Source organism: Dermacentor silvarum, chromosome 1, assembly GCF_013339745.2.
Source record: "Dermacentor silvarum isolate Dsil-2018 chromosome 1, BIME_Dsil_1.4, whole genome shotgun sequence".
In the NCBI taxonomy this organism is placed as follows: domain Eukaryota; kingdom Metazoa; phylum Arthropoda; class Arachnida; order Ixodida; family Ixodidae; genus Dermacentor; species Dermacentor silvarum.
The window spans coordinates 85,533,509-85,548,474 of record NC_051154.1 but is presented as its reverse complement, the minus strand read 5'-3'; the positions used below and the strand labels follow the sequence as shown (position 1 = coordinate 85,548,474).

The 14,966-nt window shown below is 46.0% G+C and overlaps 1 protein-coding gene across 1 annotated transcript in view; it reads right to left on the bottom strand.

Moving 5' to 3' along the window:
* Positions 1-14,518, bottom strand: part of LOC119431754 (splicing factor 3B subunit 3) — an 82,495-nt gene extending 67,977 nt beyond the window's left edge. The window contains exons 1-4 of the mRNA XM_037699225.2: positions 14,413-14,518; positions 13,825-14,160; positions 13,399-13,475; positions 6,337-6,603 (exon numbers count right to left, since the gene is read on the bottom strand). Coding sequence (XP_037555153.1) covers positions 6,337-6,603; positions 13,399-13,475; positions 13,825-14,050 — 570 coding nt within the window. The 5' untranslated portion in view covers positions 14,051-14,160; positions 14,413-14,518. The remainder of the gene's footprint in view (positions 1-6,336; positions 6,604-13,398; positions 13,476-13,824; positions 14,161-14,412) is intronic.
* Positions 14,519-14,966: the final 448 nt, after the last annotated feature.

Genomic DNA, 14,966 nt, shown 5'->3' with positions numbered 1-14,966 from the left:
ACCGTTCTCCCTCAAGGGCTGCAGAAGATAGTGCCAACCTTTCCTTTCTGAAAACTAACCACTTAATGTCGACGTTGTCGGCTCTCGACTGCAAGTCCCGCCGGCGTTTTCAGCAGTATCCTCTCTGCTTGCTCTCTGCTTGACGCTTTACTCAATGTGCACTCTTAGTGAGAGAATGGCTAGCAGACGTCGAAAATACTGCTTTGAACCCGAGTGCAGATCTGCCGACAGTCGTGTGAAAGATGCACCAAAGGCGTCTTTGCTCAGCGTTCCACGTGATGAAGAACGGCGAAAGGAATGGGAGAGGAACCTCAACCGCGCAGATAAGACACTGGAGGAATCTTGCGAGTCTGTGATTTACACTTCGAACCGCGATTCATAATTAGGGACCTGTGCACCTTATAAATATAGAATGCAAAGAGGTGTGAATTCCTCGTGACAATTGCCACTGCTATCAGAAAACGCTGTTCCCACGATTCTTCCGAATTTACCACAGTACGTGACGAAGACGACACCGAAGCCCAGGAACAAAAGGAAATGGTGTGAAAGGGACCCAGCAACCGCGAAGAAAAGCCGAAGCGCACTAGACAGTAGCTATTCGGAATTTTCACCGGCTGCTCCCGTCTCTTCCGGGATCATTCTTTACTTCGTTGTAAATAAACATTGTTAATTATTGCAGAAATGTACACCCGTGAGCAAAAGTATACGGACCAGGGATTGCGCGATGAAGCTGATTTTTTTCAACTGCCTGCGAATGCAACTTGAAATTGAGGACTGCAGTCCAATCTTGGCATTGCGAGCTTTAACGTGTACTGGTCAATTCCACTTTATGCATGTTAATTACGAAGAAATTGAGTTTTTTCGGCGACCCTGTGGTCTGTATACTTTTGCTCACCGGTGTACCTGGTATTTTCATCCTTTCGATTTCATGTCGCATTAACGTTACGAAAGATGTAATACATAAATAACCAGCTAACCAGTATAAATTGTGCAGCAGTGATACCTAAATATTTAATTTCGTGAATAGATGGGGCAACGTGAAAATGTCTAAGGCGCTGCACGCCTTACCTGCGAAAAAAAAATACTCGAAGTGGTGGTTAAATTCGGCGCGGTGGTGCTGGAAACGCAGATGCGCGGTCGTTGTGGCGAAACCACACTGACCATTTTATCGATCAGCTGCAGAAAAAACTCGAGTGCCTCTTACTACCGTGACTGCGGCGGCCGTATCAAGCCTTTAACAGAACAGCATGAATAGCAAGCATCCGTGCCTCCGGCTAAAAAAAAATCGCCAACCCACTGTAGATCAGCCGCAACAATAGTAATTTATTTCACTGCACACTGCGAAGGTGCACCAAAAGAACTTTCGTGCGCTGCACGTCGTGCATTTTACTTTTATACGGTGAAAACAGCAACACGCGATAGCTGTTTTACCGCGACGCGTAGGAAAGTTTCAGGTGACGCTGCGAACCGCGCCACTGTCGGCGGCGACATGAAGTGCGTCAAGCTCTGCCGCGGTGTCAGCGCACTACAACTCTTCTAGTACACTGTACTTTCCGGTATCCCCAGCAGTTGTCGTGACGTCACCAGGGTGCATCTGGTGATGTCAACGGGGGCAACGATGTCGATTGGCCGAGCAAAAACCTGCCACTTCCGGTTAGTCTGCTAGCAGCTACGCGCGCTCCCTGCTCTACCTCATCGTGTTGCTCGCTTGTGCGCCCTTGCGAATCAGTAATTACAGCCCACAACGCAAGTGCCAAATTGGTCATGTTCCAACACAGTCGTGCTTAGCGGTCTGATTAACTGTGCGAACAGAGTCCGACAGTGTTGGCCTTTCTAGACGTGCGCGCAACACAGGGTCCATAGCGGAACGCTTTGCATGAACAAGGGCCGGCACGGCAGCAATAGCGGGTACATAACCCGTCCACATTACCAGCACGGTAACTCGCCACACGCCATTTGCCATTCGCAGGCCGCCGTTCGATGGTGGTTTTGCTCACAAAGGGCGATATTTCCTTGCCGTAGAGAGGATGGGACTGGGACCCATTTGTGCAGCAGCCTCACCGCCGCTGATCGCCCAATGGCGCCGATATCGTTGCTAGGCCGTCTCCGGTTCACTTCAAAGCTAAAGTGGACAGCGCTTCAGAATGAATCGCCGACGTTCACAAGCCGCAATATTTTCTTACCATTGTTGTCACTCTTCGCAATAATTGTACACAATGAAAAAAATATGTACGCTGATATTAGCGGCACTGTCGGCTGCGATGTAAGCACGGCCGAGCTGGTTGTCTGCCTTAGGTAGCCGTGCACTGCAGCTGAGCTCGACAAGTATCGGAGCTCTCGTTCATGTTTAACGTTAGACAGTGGAAATCGTTTTTCATAAAAATGTACAGTTTCATCATCAGCCTATATTTATGTCCACTGTAGGACGAAGGCCTCCCTCCCTGTGATCTCCAATTACCCCTGTTTTGCGCTAGCTGATACCAACTTGTGCCTGCAATTTATGCATCGCTTTATCTAGCGGAAATTATTTTGCTTGGAACAGAAGCTGCAGCCACTCTTTTTATCGCCGGTGGCGCGCAGCTTCGCGGTCGTTGATTGTCCCGTTGATCGTGCGGCAGGCAGTGAGCCGGCCGAACTGCCGTCTACTTTGGACACCTGTTGCACGCCAGACGTTCTACGGCACTGGAGGCCGGTTTGCCGTCGGTATGTTTGTCGTTAGCGTGAACGTGCCTTAAATGGAAGTGGACAGTGTTTTGAAACGCGCGTTGGCGATGATGCATGTCACATGACATTTGGAGGAGCACTCGGCGAAGAGGAGAGACCTGCCGACGAACAGAGAGTAGCGAAGGAAAGAGCGAAACAAGCAAGGACAGTGTTTCGATCATCAAATGCATGCAACTCCGCTATTACGGCACCATTTCGAAAAATTCTCGCGATTACGTGTTCGATGTAGACTCGTGCACAACTCCAACACCACAACTAAATTTTGACCTATGGGTGGTTTAGGGCAACCCCGGCGATTTTTCGATGTCAATGGATGTCGATAAAATTGACTGGGTATGTTCCTCTGAACACTTCCGGCATGCCCTCAAAAAAGCAGGCTTGAGAGTTGCGCAGATTTTTTACAAATGAATTTAATTAATTGCCCCGTACACCCTACCTTACCTCTTCCTCAGTTACAGGCCACATTGTGTATGACGTCAGGAGTGTTCCACGCTGTGCATGCCGGGATTATGCAGACAACCGACGAGAGCGTGGAGGAGTTGACGATCGTGAGCTAGTGCTTGACTGTCGCGAGAAGTTGCGTTCCCTGTGGACGGGCAAGTGATGGGGGGTGGCAAACAGTGTTGCATTGTTTGCTGCACGAACTTCAGCCCTCGCCATCCGCAAACAGTTTGAGCCGATGCCGATCGCGTTCAGCCGAGGTTAAGCCTATATCACAGTTGCCAAGTTCATGCATCTGCTGCTGGCGGACCTGAGCGACTGGTCTGAAGCTAGTTAAGCAATTAGGATGAAAAAAAACTGCTGTAGTTCAGTTTTGACCCTATGGATTTGAAATAACCCCTTCCTCATTTCATACAGTGCACACGCAAAAAGCTAGAAGGGACGACACAATCAACATCTCTACGTTGCCATTCTCGAATGCGGCTAGTAGCACTCGCCGGCGTTTTCCTAAATTAAATGTGACTACGTACATGGGTGCATTTTTACCTATTGATATGCTGACTCATTATTTAGCTTCCGAGGTGTACTGTTTGCCTCGTATACCAAATGGGCAGCAAGCGGAGGCCCCTTCAATACAGCAGCGTAAACAACCACCTCGTTCAGCTGCCAACGGTGTCAATACTGGCATCGGCATTTCCGCGAGAAAACTATGCGTTCCCAATGTCCAGCAGGACATCATCAGTCAAGCCCTTGCTGCTGCTGTGTCTCAAGCTATTCTGGCCGACGGCTAGCGGCGACGGGGGAGATGGATTTCTCTCTGTGTGGTCGCTCATATCAGCGCGACCTAGAGTGATGTAATGCTGCTTACATGCACAAAATTTTCTTCTTCTTTCTGGGGTTTTACGTGCCAAAACCAGTTCCGATTATGAGGCACGCCGTAGTGGAGGGCTCCGGATTAATTTTGACCACCTGGGGTTCTTCAACGTGCACTACAACGCAAGCACACGGGTGTTTTTGCATTTCGCCTCCATCGAAATGCAGCCACCGCGGCCGGGATTTGATCCCGCTACCTCGTGCTCAGCAGCGCAACACCTTAGCTGACTGAGCCACCCCGGCGGGTATGCACAAAATCTGTGTCTTTTGATATGTTCTGACATTAATTGATGTTACCGATAAGCGGCTAGCATCCATATCTCAAGCAAACGATGAGTGGTCGCTGTACCTGCCGATGTAACAAATGCTCCTCATCTTACATCACGTGAGCATGCGAAGCGCTTCCCTGAGAAGGGGTAAAAAACCTAAAATAGGAAGTAGCACGTATAAAATCAGTTGTTAGGGCTACCCTTGGTCTTCATGTTGCAGCGGAATATGTTGCGCATGGGCGCTGGCTCTCGTGGTGGCGGGTCGCATGCTAACAGTGATTCGTTGGTATTGAATTTGTCAGAATCATGGCTGTCACTGTTTAACACATCCGAAGAGCTGGTACAGCTGACATTGTCACTCGAAGGTCCGGCACGGTCACGAATAAGCTGAGTGTTTGCTCTTTGCCGGTTTCGTTTGGTCCGCGGGCGAGACTGGCCTGCCTTGCGCGCCTTTCCCGCCGAGTGAACACTCGTGACGACACACAGAAAGGTTCGCTCGGCTACTTGGTCAGGTTTCGGTTTTGTTTTTGCTGTTTATTGCTTATTTAAAATTATTTTCGAATTTTCGGAACAATTCTCCTATCAGACGCAGGACAGGGAGGTCTCGGGAACCTAAATATTCTATTACCTTGACACGGTCAAAAAATTGCCAGAGTTGCCCTTTAAGAGTTCAGACAGTGTGAGTCATAGTGACAACTGCCCTGATAAATTTATTTAATTTATTATGCTAGCATGCAACCACTCAGCAACACTTATCAGAGCTTCCATCAGTCTACCTAAACATGAAAATGCCGCAAAGACATAATGTGTAAAAGCTTTTCCCAACAATTTCTATGCAACAGCTACGGGATTGGGCACCGTGGACAGTAAGCTTTTAGTTGCATTAGAAAAAAATGGAGACCTTAAAAATTTGTCACCAGCGTCTCGGCTTACACTAGGAAGGCGTGGTTAAAGACATGTGTCCTCTTGGGCAGGGCTGGGCAAAGATACTTTGCAATTGTATTATGATACTATACAAGATACTCGGGCAAAAAATATTTGAGATACAGATACAAGATACTACCACAATTATTGTATCTCATACAACACTTTTAATTTGCATCTTAAGATACTTCAATACATTCGCAAATTTGTTATTATAGATCTATATGATGTATCAGCAAACGCATATGCAAAAAAATTTTTTGCTTGGAAATTACTTCGACCAGCCTTGTTTCATTTGATTGAAATGTTTGTTAGTATCTAAAAATTTTTGTCTTTCATACTCAAAGCATATTATTTTCATTCCAAAATATTTACTGGGGTTGCTTTAGCTGCTTAACACGAAAGCTCTTTATACGCTGCGAAGTCAGCGGTTTTTGCTTGTCGCTTTTGTAATTGATGGAAGTAGCTGCTCTGCTTGCCGACCAGCTAGCGGGTTGCCATCTAATTACAAGAACGTCAATAAGAAGCCTCTGCACGATGGCACAAATGCCGCTCTGGAGTTTTACCTTGTTTGTAAAAACAAAAAAGGTCAGCTGCACGCAGAGGTGCGTGCACTTGTTTTTGCCGAGACGGCGCAAGCGCCACCACGTGACTCTACTCCACCAATAGGGATGCGCAGATCTCATCGCCTGCCCTCGCTGGGGGGCTCTGGCGGAAAGATAAAAGAATGTCGCGGATTTTAGTTTTATTCAAATGGCTTAGTGGCAGCAGTATCAACTTGAGAAGCGGAGTTCAGTCATCATTTAGAGCTTCGCACGGTGATGCTGCGATAGCAGTATCTTGTATCTTAAGATACACAATACATTCTTTCATGTATTGGAAATACAGATACTGATACACGTCTTGCCTGACACATCATGATACAGATACAAGATACCCAAAGAGTATCTAAGATAGTATCTAAGATACATGTATCTTCGATACTGCCCAGCACTGCTCTTGAGCTATTCAATCATGCCACATCATTAGCTGGCCCAACAACCTACTAGTACTGTGAGCTAAGACAAGTTAATGATATAACTGCCAAAATAAGAAAAGTACTAACCTCATAGTCCATTTCAAGGCAGGCAAACACTGGGTTCTCAAATCCAACATCAACACCAACACAATGATACACAAGAGTGCTGGATTTGTGTGCTTCCAGTGGTGAGGAAATGGTCAACCGTGCAGCTGCATCTCGGTTCAAGATGTACACCAGCTTCTGCTTTTCAACAGCTGCCACCATAAGAGCTCTACCCTTGGGGTCCATGGCAAGATGTTGGCCAGGCACAATGCGTCGGCAGCCACTCTTCCCAAATGTTTCTTGATGCACCTAGAGAATGCAGTGTTAAGTAGTCTCAAAGGAGCAAATATTTTTGGAGCAATGAGAAGATATTTTACATGCCTGAACATGCCAGCTTGAGCTGCAAGCTCTGCCAAGCACAAGCAAAAATCTTTGTTCTGCAAACAAGGTCATATTTACCTAAAAGCCCCACAATAGTGGAACCCGGTTAAAAAATGTAGCAATAAAGATCTAATGTTACTAACTGTGGTAGCTCATTGGCTATGGTATGCTGCCGAGCACGAGGTAGTAGGTTTGATTCCTGGCGGCGGCAACCACATTTCAATGGGGGTGAAATGGAAAATGCTAGTGTATTTAGATTTAGGTGCACGTTAAAGAACCCTAGGTGGTAAACATTAATCCACAGCCCTCCAATACAGCATTCCTTATAACCCACTATGAAGCTTCGGAATTACCAAACCTACAATTTAATTCTAATTTTAAGGGTGTAATGTTGCCTGGCACAAACTTTATCCTAACAGTTACTCTGCACTTCAGACGTTCAGAGGGCTGCACAGAAGCAGTGCTCCCAGGTGACATGAGCGTCAGCATCAACTTTGGCACCATGTTTGAAGTCATGTGTCCACCGTGGGCATGTTGCATTGTGTTGTATGGAGTAAGCACAGCAGTGTTACGCCAATTCACAATGGTGAACTGCATGTTGTTTGCGTGTAAGAACCATACTAAGAAGAAGGGAGGTAACGAAAATGCTGCTGAAGTTGGCTTCTCAATTCCGAAGGCTGTAACAAATCATCTAAATAGGACCAAGGAAGTCACCATGCAAAGGAGAGCAGAATGGTTCTGGTGGGATGGGTTTCAACGAATCTCAGTGACATATTCTGGTGGCTTAAACGAGAGATTCTGCTTTTAACACTATTCAAAACATGGCTGCTTATGCTTAACAGTATTAAGGAGGTCACCAGGCGGAGAGCAGAATGGTTCTGGTGTTATGGGTTTCAACTAAGCTCAGTGACATTCTGCTGGCTTACACGAGTGTGATTCTGCTTTTAACACTATTCAAAATATGACTGCTTATAAATTAAATATGAATTAGGTGTCATTGCATGGGTTGAATATGGGGGAAGTGGCAAGCAGAGAATGAATAGGAAGGAAACACCATGCAGAAAACTGGAAGTGGGCTTCACCCCAAGCGACCTATGGCTTCATTTAGAATTTGTACAGACAGCTCTCGATATATCCTGAGGCACAGCAATGGAGCATTTGTCCAATATATTGGACATGCTCCCACCAAAATCTAGGTGCTAAGTGTAATACGATCTTCGAAATATTGGCAATGTCCAATATATTAGACATTGCCGTGTTCACTTGCAAATATTTTAAAAACTATAAAATAGTGGTTTTATCGCTTTCTGGAAGCCAAAATAGCATAATAAATATGAAACAAAACCGTGACACAAAATGCACTCTGGGCCTCAGGAGGCTATATGTGTACATTTCATTTTCTTTACATTACACGTGTGACACCACTGCAGCCAGAGATATTGCAACGGCCTGTCTGGTCTCACTGTGTTTTCAAAAGAAAGCGAGTCGCATGCCAAATTTCTTCTTCCTCGTCCTGTGTTCGTGCTCTAAACCAACAAATTGCATTTGCTGCCAGTCAGTAAAGTGTTGGCCGAAGACATTTGGCCAGGAAATTCGCACTCATATGTTGCCTGTAGGCAACACCCGCCAATAAAGGGCGAACAACTAGGCGTGTGTGAATATCAAAATTTTCAAATACGAATACTTAGCTTCGAATATCGAATGATATGCACATACAGTCAGTAAAGTGTTAGCCGAAGACATTTGGCCAAGAAATTCGCACTCATATGTTGCCTGTAGGCAACACCCGCCAATGACCTCAGATGACGTGACTAATGACCTCAGCTGGTCACATCATATAGGAAGCATAACAAATGAAGCTAACCGTGTCCTTGGCTATGTCCGGCGTAACCTTAAGTTCACCCCTCCTCACGTAAAATTGCTAACGTACCAAACGTTCATTCGTCCCAAGCTGGAATACGCATGCGCAGTTTGGGACCCGTACCAGATTAACCTACAGAATTCTCTTGAGTCTATTCAAAACCGTGCTATTAGATTTGTCTTCTCAGATTATTCATACTATTCTAGCGTCACTCATCTAAAACATACGGCTAATCTTCCCAGTCTTGTGTCACGCAGAAAAATAGCGCGCCTGTCCCTCTACCACAAGTTTTATCACTCGTCTCTTGCTCACTCGATTATCGTACCTGCTCATCGCCTTTCGCTCCGCAACAGTCACTCCAAAGCTGTATACCCACCACCTGCGCGCACTACTGCGCACCTCAACTCATTTTTCATTCGAACAGCGAATGACTGGAATCATCTGCCCACCGACGCTGCGCACCACTCCGACCCGTGCCACTTCAAGTCAATCATCGTAGAACTCGTACAATTGTAACCCACCCCTCATGTAATACCCCATACCAGGGGCATTTGAGGTATCAATAAATAAATAATAAATAAATAAATAAAGGGCGAACAACTAGGGGTGTGTGATTATCAAAATTTTCAAATACGAATACTTAGCTTCGAATATCGAATGATATGCACGTGCATATATTAGCAGGTTGGGTTAATTTGTCATGTCGAAATACTGCAATTACATTGTCAATGTTAAAAAACTAGACTAGTAAGCCATTATAATAACATATTGTGTGTTTGGTGCATGTTAACTTGGAAAATTTAGTAATTCCTACTAGCGGTCCTCCTCGCCAGCCTGTGCCTTATTATACCGCATCAAATGCCCATAAACACAAAGGCATTTGACTCTGTGCCATTCGTCACTCATCGCACTTCATGTCAAGCAATAAGCTCAAAATTGGGGGTGGCGCTGAAAAAAAAGAAAAGAAGAAACTCGCTGTCCACAAACCCATGCCCCTTGCTATTGAGAGGCTGGCTTTCCTGCACAGTTTGACATTTAGTGGCTAAGTGTACTTTACAAGCGAAATTTCGCTAGCAGGACGAAATATCACAAAATTCACAACAAAATCGCCCCAATATTCTTAGATTAGATAGAAACAAATGCTAAGAACTGTGTTTGCTCCCGCACAGCCAGCAATTTATTCGATTTGATTCGAACATTTGTATCCAACCGAATATTCGAACCCCCCATTTCCGAATATTTATTTTTCGAATCGAATACGAATATTAATATTATATTCGAACTTTTCAAATATTCGCACACCCCTACTAACAACACATTATGCACACCATTTTACCAATGGCAAAACGACCATCGGCTAGCTTTAATGCATTTTTCTCTCACCCATCCACTGGTAAACGTTTTTTGTTTTTAAATTCAGAGGATTTGCCACAACATATATGTAGTAGAAAGTTTTTAACCCTTTACTGACACAGGCAACATACCAGAAAAAAATGCTGCCTTGCAGAGAAGCACGATGTCGCAGCTTGACATGTCGCCGATAGCTACGTTTGCCGCCCACAACGCAAGGGCAAACCATGGTGCTCACGAAAATAAAGCTCGAGACTAACACTGACCGTGCAGCTCGCATCACCACAGAGCACATTGTAACATAAGCAGATGACACTTGCTATGTGCCTGAAGTGCTTGAGTGTAGTGAGAAATTGTTCTTGTGCATTCTCTTTCTGTTATTTCATTTTTCATAGAAACAAATTAACTAACATTCCAACTATTACGAATAAGATTTGTTCACCATAAAGTTTGCAAATTATCGATGGCGCGCCCTGGGCAGCCAATCGGATAGCTCGCCCAACTGATGTCATATGGTCACCTCACATCACTTGGCCAGGGGCAGCTGAAAACTCAGGGGAGCGGTGCCACTGCGATTGGTAGCGATGTACATTTTTAAAACCTTATAATAAATTAGACGTTTTACGCGGAGCACTTAGATGAACAGGTTAAACGATCAAAAGGACAAACACCGACTCAGTACGATCGTCAAAATCATTTCAAGGTCCATTTAAAGGGTTAAGGGCATCAAATTAAGTGCAGCTCAGACACTTAGTACACGTTTAGTTCATGTCATGTCAAAAAACTCATGCCATGTGTAAGATAACTTGGTGTCCAGACGTGGCAAGAGCCCCCTTCATCGCACACCCACACCAAAGGCAATATAGTCGTAAGTATCACAACCAAAATTCTTCACTATGTCGGCACTTTCTACATTGCACAAGCCCCCAGAGACATGGGAGCTTGTGAGATAACCCCGCTGATGGAAAGATCGTCTATAGTATTGGCTAGAATGGACCCTGTTTTCCTTATTAAACGTGGATTTATATTTTTAATTCTTCACTAAAAGTAGTGAAAAATGACCTTTGGCGCCCCACGTGGCAAAAACATGAACATACTTATGAGGTCTACCACGTGACCTTCTACTAGCGTACGCGGTTCCTGGTCTTTTATTAATATTGAAATGCAGTAACATTCTTCTATTATAAGTTTTTTCTAACCTACAACGTACAGATAAGCCTTCGTTTGTAGTAAGCAGAAAAGTGGCGCTGCCTTCGCCTTCGATGAGCTGGCTTGGCTCATCTATCGACAGAATAACGACGCCGGGGGCCAGCCAGCCATGACGTAGGCGTGTAATTGGGAAAAAATGAGGTACAACTATAACAAAGGTCTGTACAACAATGTAAAGACGCCGGGGGCCAGCCAGCCATGACGTAGGCGTGTACTTGGAAAAAAATGCGCTACAACTATAAGAAAGATCTGTACAACAACGCAAACTTATAGTACCAGGCTATTTACCTTTAAAAGTGGTTGGAAAGGTGACAATACAGGCGGTTAACCACAGCTGCACTCCCTCCAGTGAAAGCAGGACAATGGACAGCTTTCACAATTTGCAAGGCGGGCTATCGGCATCGCTATCACTTCTCAGCGTTGCTGGAGGAGCGATTTTTTTAGAGGCTGCTCAGATCTAAAAATTCTGCTTACAAAATATCCAAGCGCTTTTGGAAGTAACCGCTGCAGGTGTAAACACAATCGAGGGTGAGCTTTTCATTGCACCATAAAAAACTGGGTCCATAAAAATCAGTTGTCAGTCCCTTTAAGAACAGTACATGATCACAAACAGCTGCTGTCACCAGCTACGGCCGTCACTGTAAGCCTGCGTGCACTGAGACCTCAAAGAACACGGACCTCAAATATGGTTGGCACCAACGCTCCTAGCAGATGACATAGAACAACCCTCCTATATTTCAGCCCATCTTCTAAATGCACCTATTTGAAAAAATAATGAGATGTGTATAGCAGACACATATCCATAGTCACATCACCTTTGATCTCGGTTATATATTTAATGGAATTACGATATGTCCAGCGTTCCATCCAGACCGAGACGTTACGACGCTAAAGTTAAGTTCAGATGAAACGGTAACGTTGTCGGTGACGTTTCATCTGGACGTAACCGAAACGCCAGTTTAAAGGCTCATTCACACTGGCGACTGACAGTGGTCGCGCGAACAAGTTGGTCGTAAAGCAACCAGTCGCAAATGGTCGCTTTTCTCGAAACGCGACCATTTTGGGCCAGTCGCTCGCTGCTCGATTTTGCAGTCGCGCGACCGCGGTCACTAAGCTGCTCAACCAATCGGCGCCATGCCGAAAGTGATGTTATGTGTTTATATCCGGCATCCTCCACGCCAAATACAATGTCCACGCCACCATATGCAGACTACAAGGGGGGTTATTCTGTAAGAGTCCACCACTTCCGCTGTCACCATTGGCTCGAGCTCCACGAGCGCAAAGGTGCCAGCCAGTCTCCTTCGCACTCGTGAAGCTCGAGCGATTGGCGACAGCCGAAGTGAACCGTCCACTAGGTGGATGGACTCTTACAGAATCCCCCCCCCCCAGGTGTCTTGTGATACTGGGACGCAGCAGTTGCAGCAACGTGTCGAATGTACGCGGTCGCATTCGCTGGAAGGTAAACAGCAGGAAAAGAAAGCATTACACAAACCCCTTTTCCAGCTACCGTTCGTTGGATGAGCACGCCACCCAAAGGTGAACAGCGGGTGAACAGCTTCGCTTTAATATTATGCACCGAATAGTGCGCAATGTGAACTAGAAATTACAACTTGCTCTCGATAATACTCATTGTGATGCGCACAAAAGTTCGGGCAGGAGGCGGCTTGCGTGTCCGGCCACTTCACGCGAGCGGAGGCACAGGCGCACCCACCAGCGTCGCGTTTTCTGCGCTGCCACAGCTGACACCACGGCAGAGCACATCAGCACAGGGACGTCTTCCTGTTCGCTCGAATCAAAATCCAGCCATCGCTCAAAAGAAAATCTATCGCTGTTGCCGGAACGCGAAACCGGTTTACACAGTGAAGTACGCGCGAACTGCGTAGATTCCTACAGTTCCCCTCGCTGAGAACGATAATCTCCAGGATTGCAACTTACGAGTCGTGCTCAGCCGGGCTTGCCGGTGTGAGTGGTGTGGACATCGGTTGCTTTTTGGTCGCGAGTCGCAAAAGGTCGCGCGACCTCCTCAAGTGAATGAGCCTTAACGGACCACATCGAGTTCTGTATTGAAGTGACGCATATTACAGCGTTAGGAGGCGAACCTGACACTCGGAGCTCCTACTATTGATGAACCAACGGTTCTAGTGCGCGGCATAGTGATTATAAAGTAGCTCTATACTAACCATAGTGGCTGTTCAAGTGGGTTTCGTTGGGGCAGGACGCACTCCACTGCATTACCATCTCGTACAGACGGCACACTAGAAATTAACACATGTCGACTTCTTTAAACGATCAGGTAATCTCACCTTTTCGAAGCAACTCTTTTGGGGATTGTACTCCAGGATAACAATCCTCCCCGAGTCAGATCCAACCACCAGGTAATCTAGTCGACGCACGAGAGGAACGAAACGAAGACACCAAAAGGCAAACGTTAATATACACTACCCGGTGCACTGAGAATGCTCCCTTCATGCATCGAGAGCAGATGCATGAAGGGAGCAAAGACACGTTACAAGAACACAACAGAAGGTGCGAAAGTTATACTTGTGTCACACGACCACTATCGATCACGACTGAGCCCAATCCGGATCGAAATTCTCTACTACGATTGGCTCCCTTCCGCAGATTGAGCAAAGAAACCAATCGCGACCGAGAAATTCGATCCGGATCGGGCTCGATCGCTATCAAAAGAGCGCCGTGTGACACCCGTACTAGCAATAATACGAGCGTACCTTTCGATCCGCCGGTGAGGCGAAAGCTCATCATAGAGCGTATGACCCCGAACACTTCACATGCGTAGAGTGTGTAAACTTTGCCGGTGTTTGGATCAGGTCGGAGAAGTTCCAGAATCTTGCCTCTGGACACAGCAACCTCCTGTAGCTTTGTGCCCGAAAAGTTTCCGTGAACGGCATGTGTGATACCGGTGGCACGTTGCAGTGTAAAGTTGTAGAGATACATTTTGCAGACCGACGTTCACACAACGAAGTTCTCTGCAGCAGGTAGGTATCCGTCGAAGTGAACACTTCGATTCAATGCGTCGTTGCCATAGCCTTTCTTTTTCTTTCTCTCTGAAAATAGAATCATTCATGAACGATCGAACCCCTTTAGCTATTACCGTGGTCAATCACAAGACAAAGGAAAGCAGAAGACATAGGAAGGAAGGATAGGTACACACACAGTGTTCTACCCTTCCAAGATTCCCAATGTAAACAATACCGGAATCAAAATATTCGAAAAATTATAGAAACTAAGCAAGTATTAAAGGTGCTTAAGTTGTAATTTCACCCAGACCCAACATCATTCAGTTCAAAATTACTCACACGATAAGATGTGCCTTCGATTGATGCGGATTTAATCCAGAAACACCGCAATGAACGTAGCGTCCATTTTACGCGCGAGAAGCAATTTCATAACCGAGGTGTACTAAAAAGAGGTCGAGTGGGCCGAACGGCGCTCTCCCGCTGAGGCGCCGCGTGTGGAAAAATGGTGCGAGGGCGCTGCGATCGAACTGGATTGGGGCGGAGACGCGCTCCGTGGCATATTCAACATACTTTCGCTGCGGGCGCCGAGGCCGATTGCACATAGTAAACTCTTAAAATAGTGCTTTATTTCAACTGAAAATTTATGTTTAGACCATATTGCCAAACATGTATATTTGAGGCATGAATTATACAACATGACGTCTTCAATTTTGCTGTCGTTGTTAAGCGCGTCGTCTGCTAGTGAGCACGCGTTCGCTATGCGGACGCTGGCGGACGCCCAGTTTTTCTCGCTGAAGGTCTGTGCAGTGCATTTTTTTATGTTTAAATTGCTTTGGTGTGACCATGACTCTTGACGGCCGGTACTAAATGTAGTTTTAGCCAGGTGAACTGCT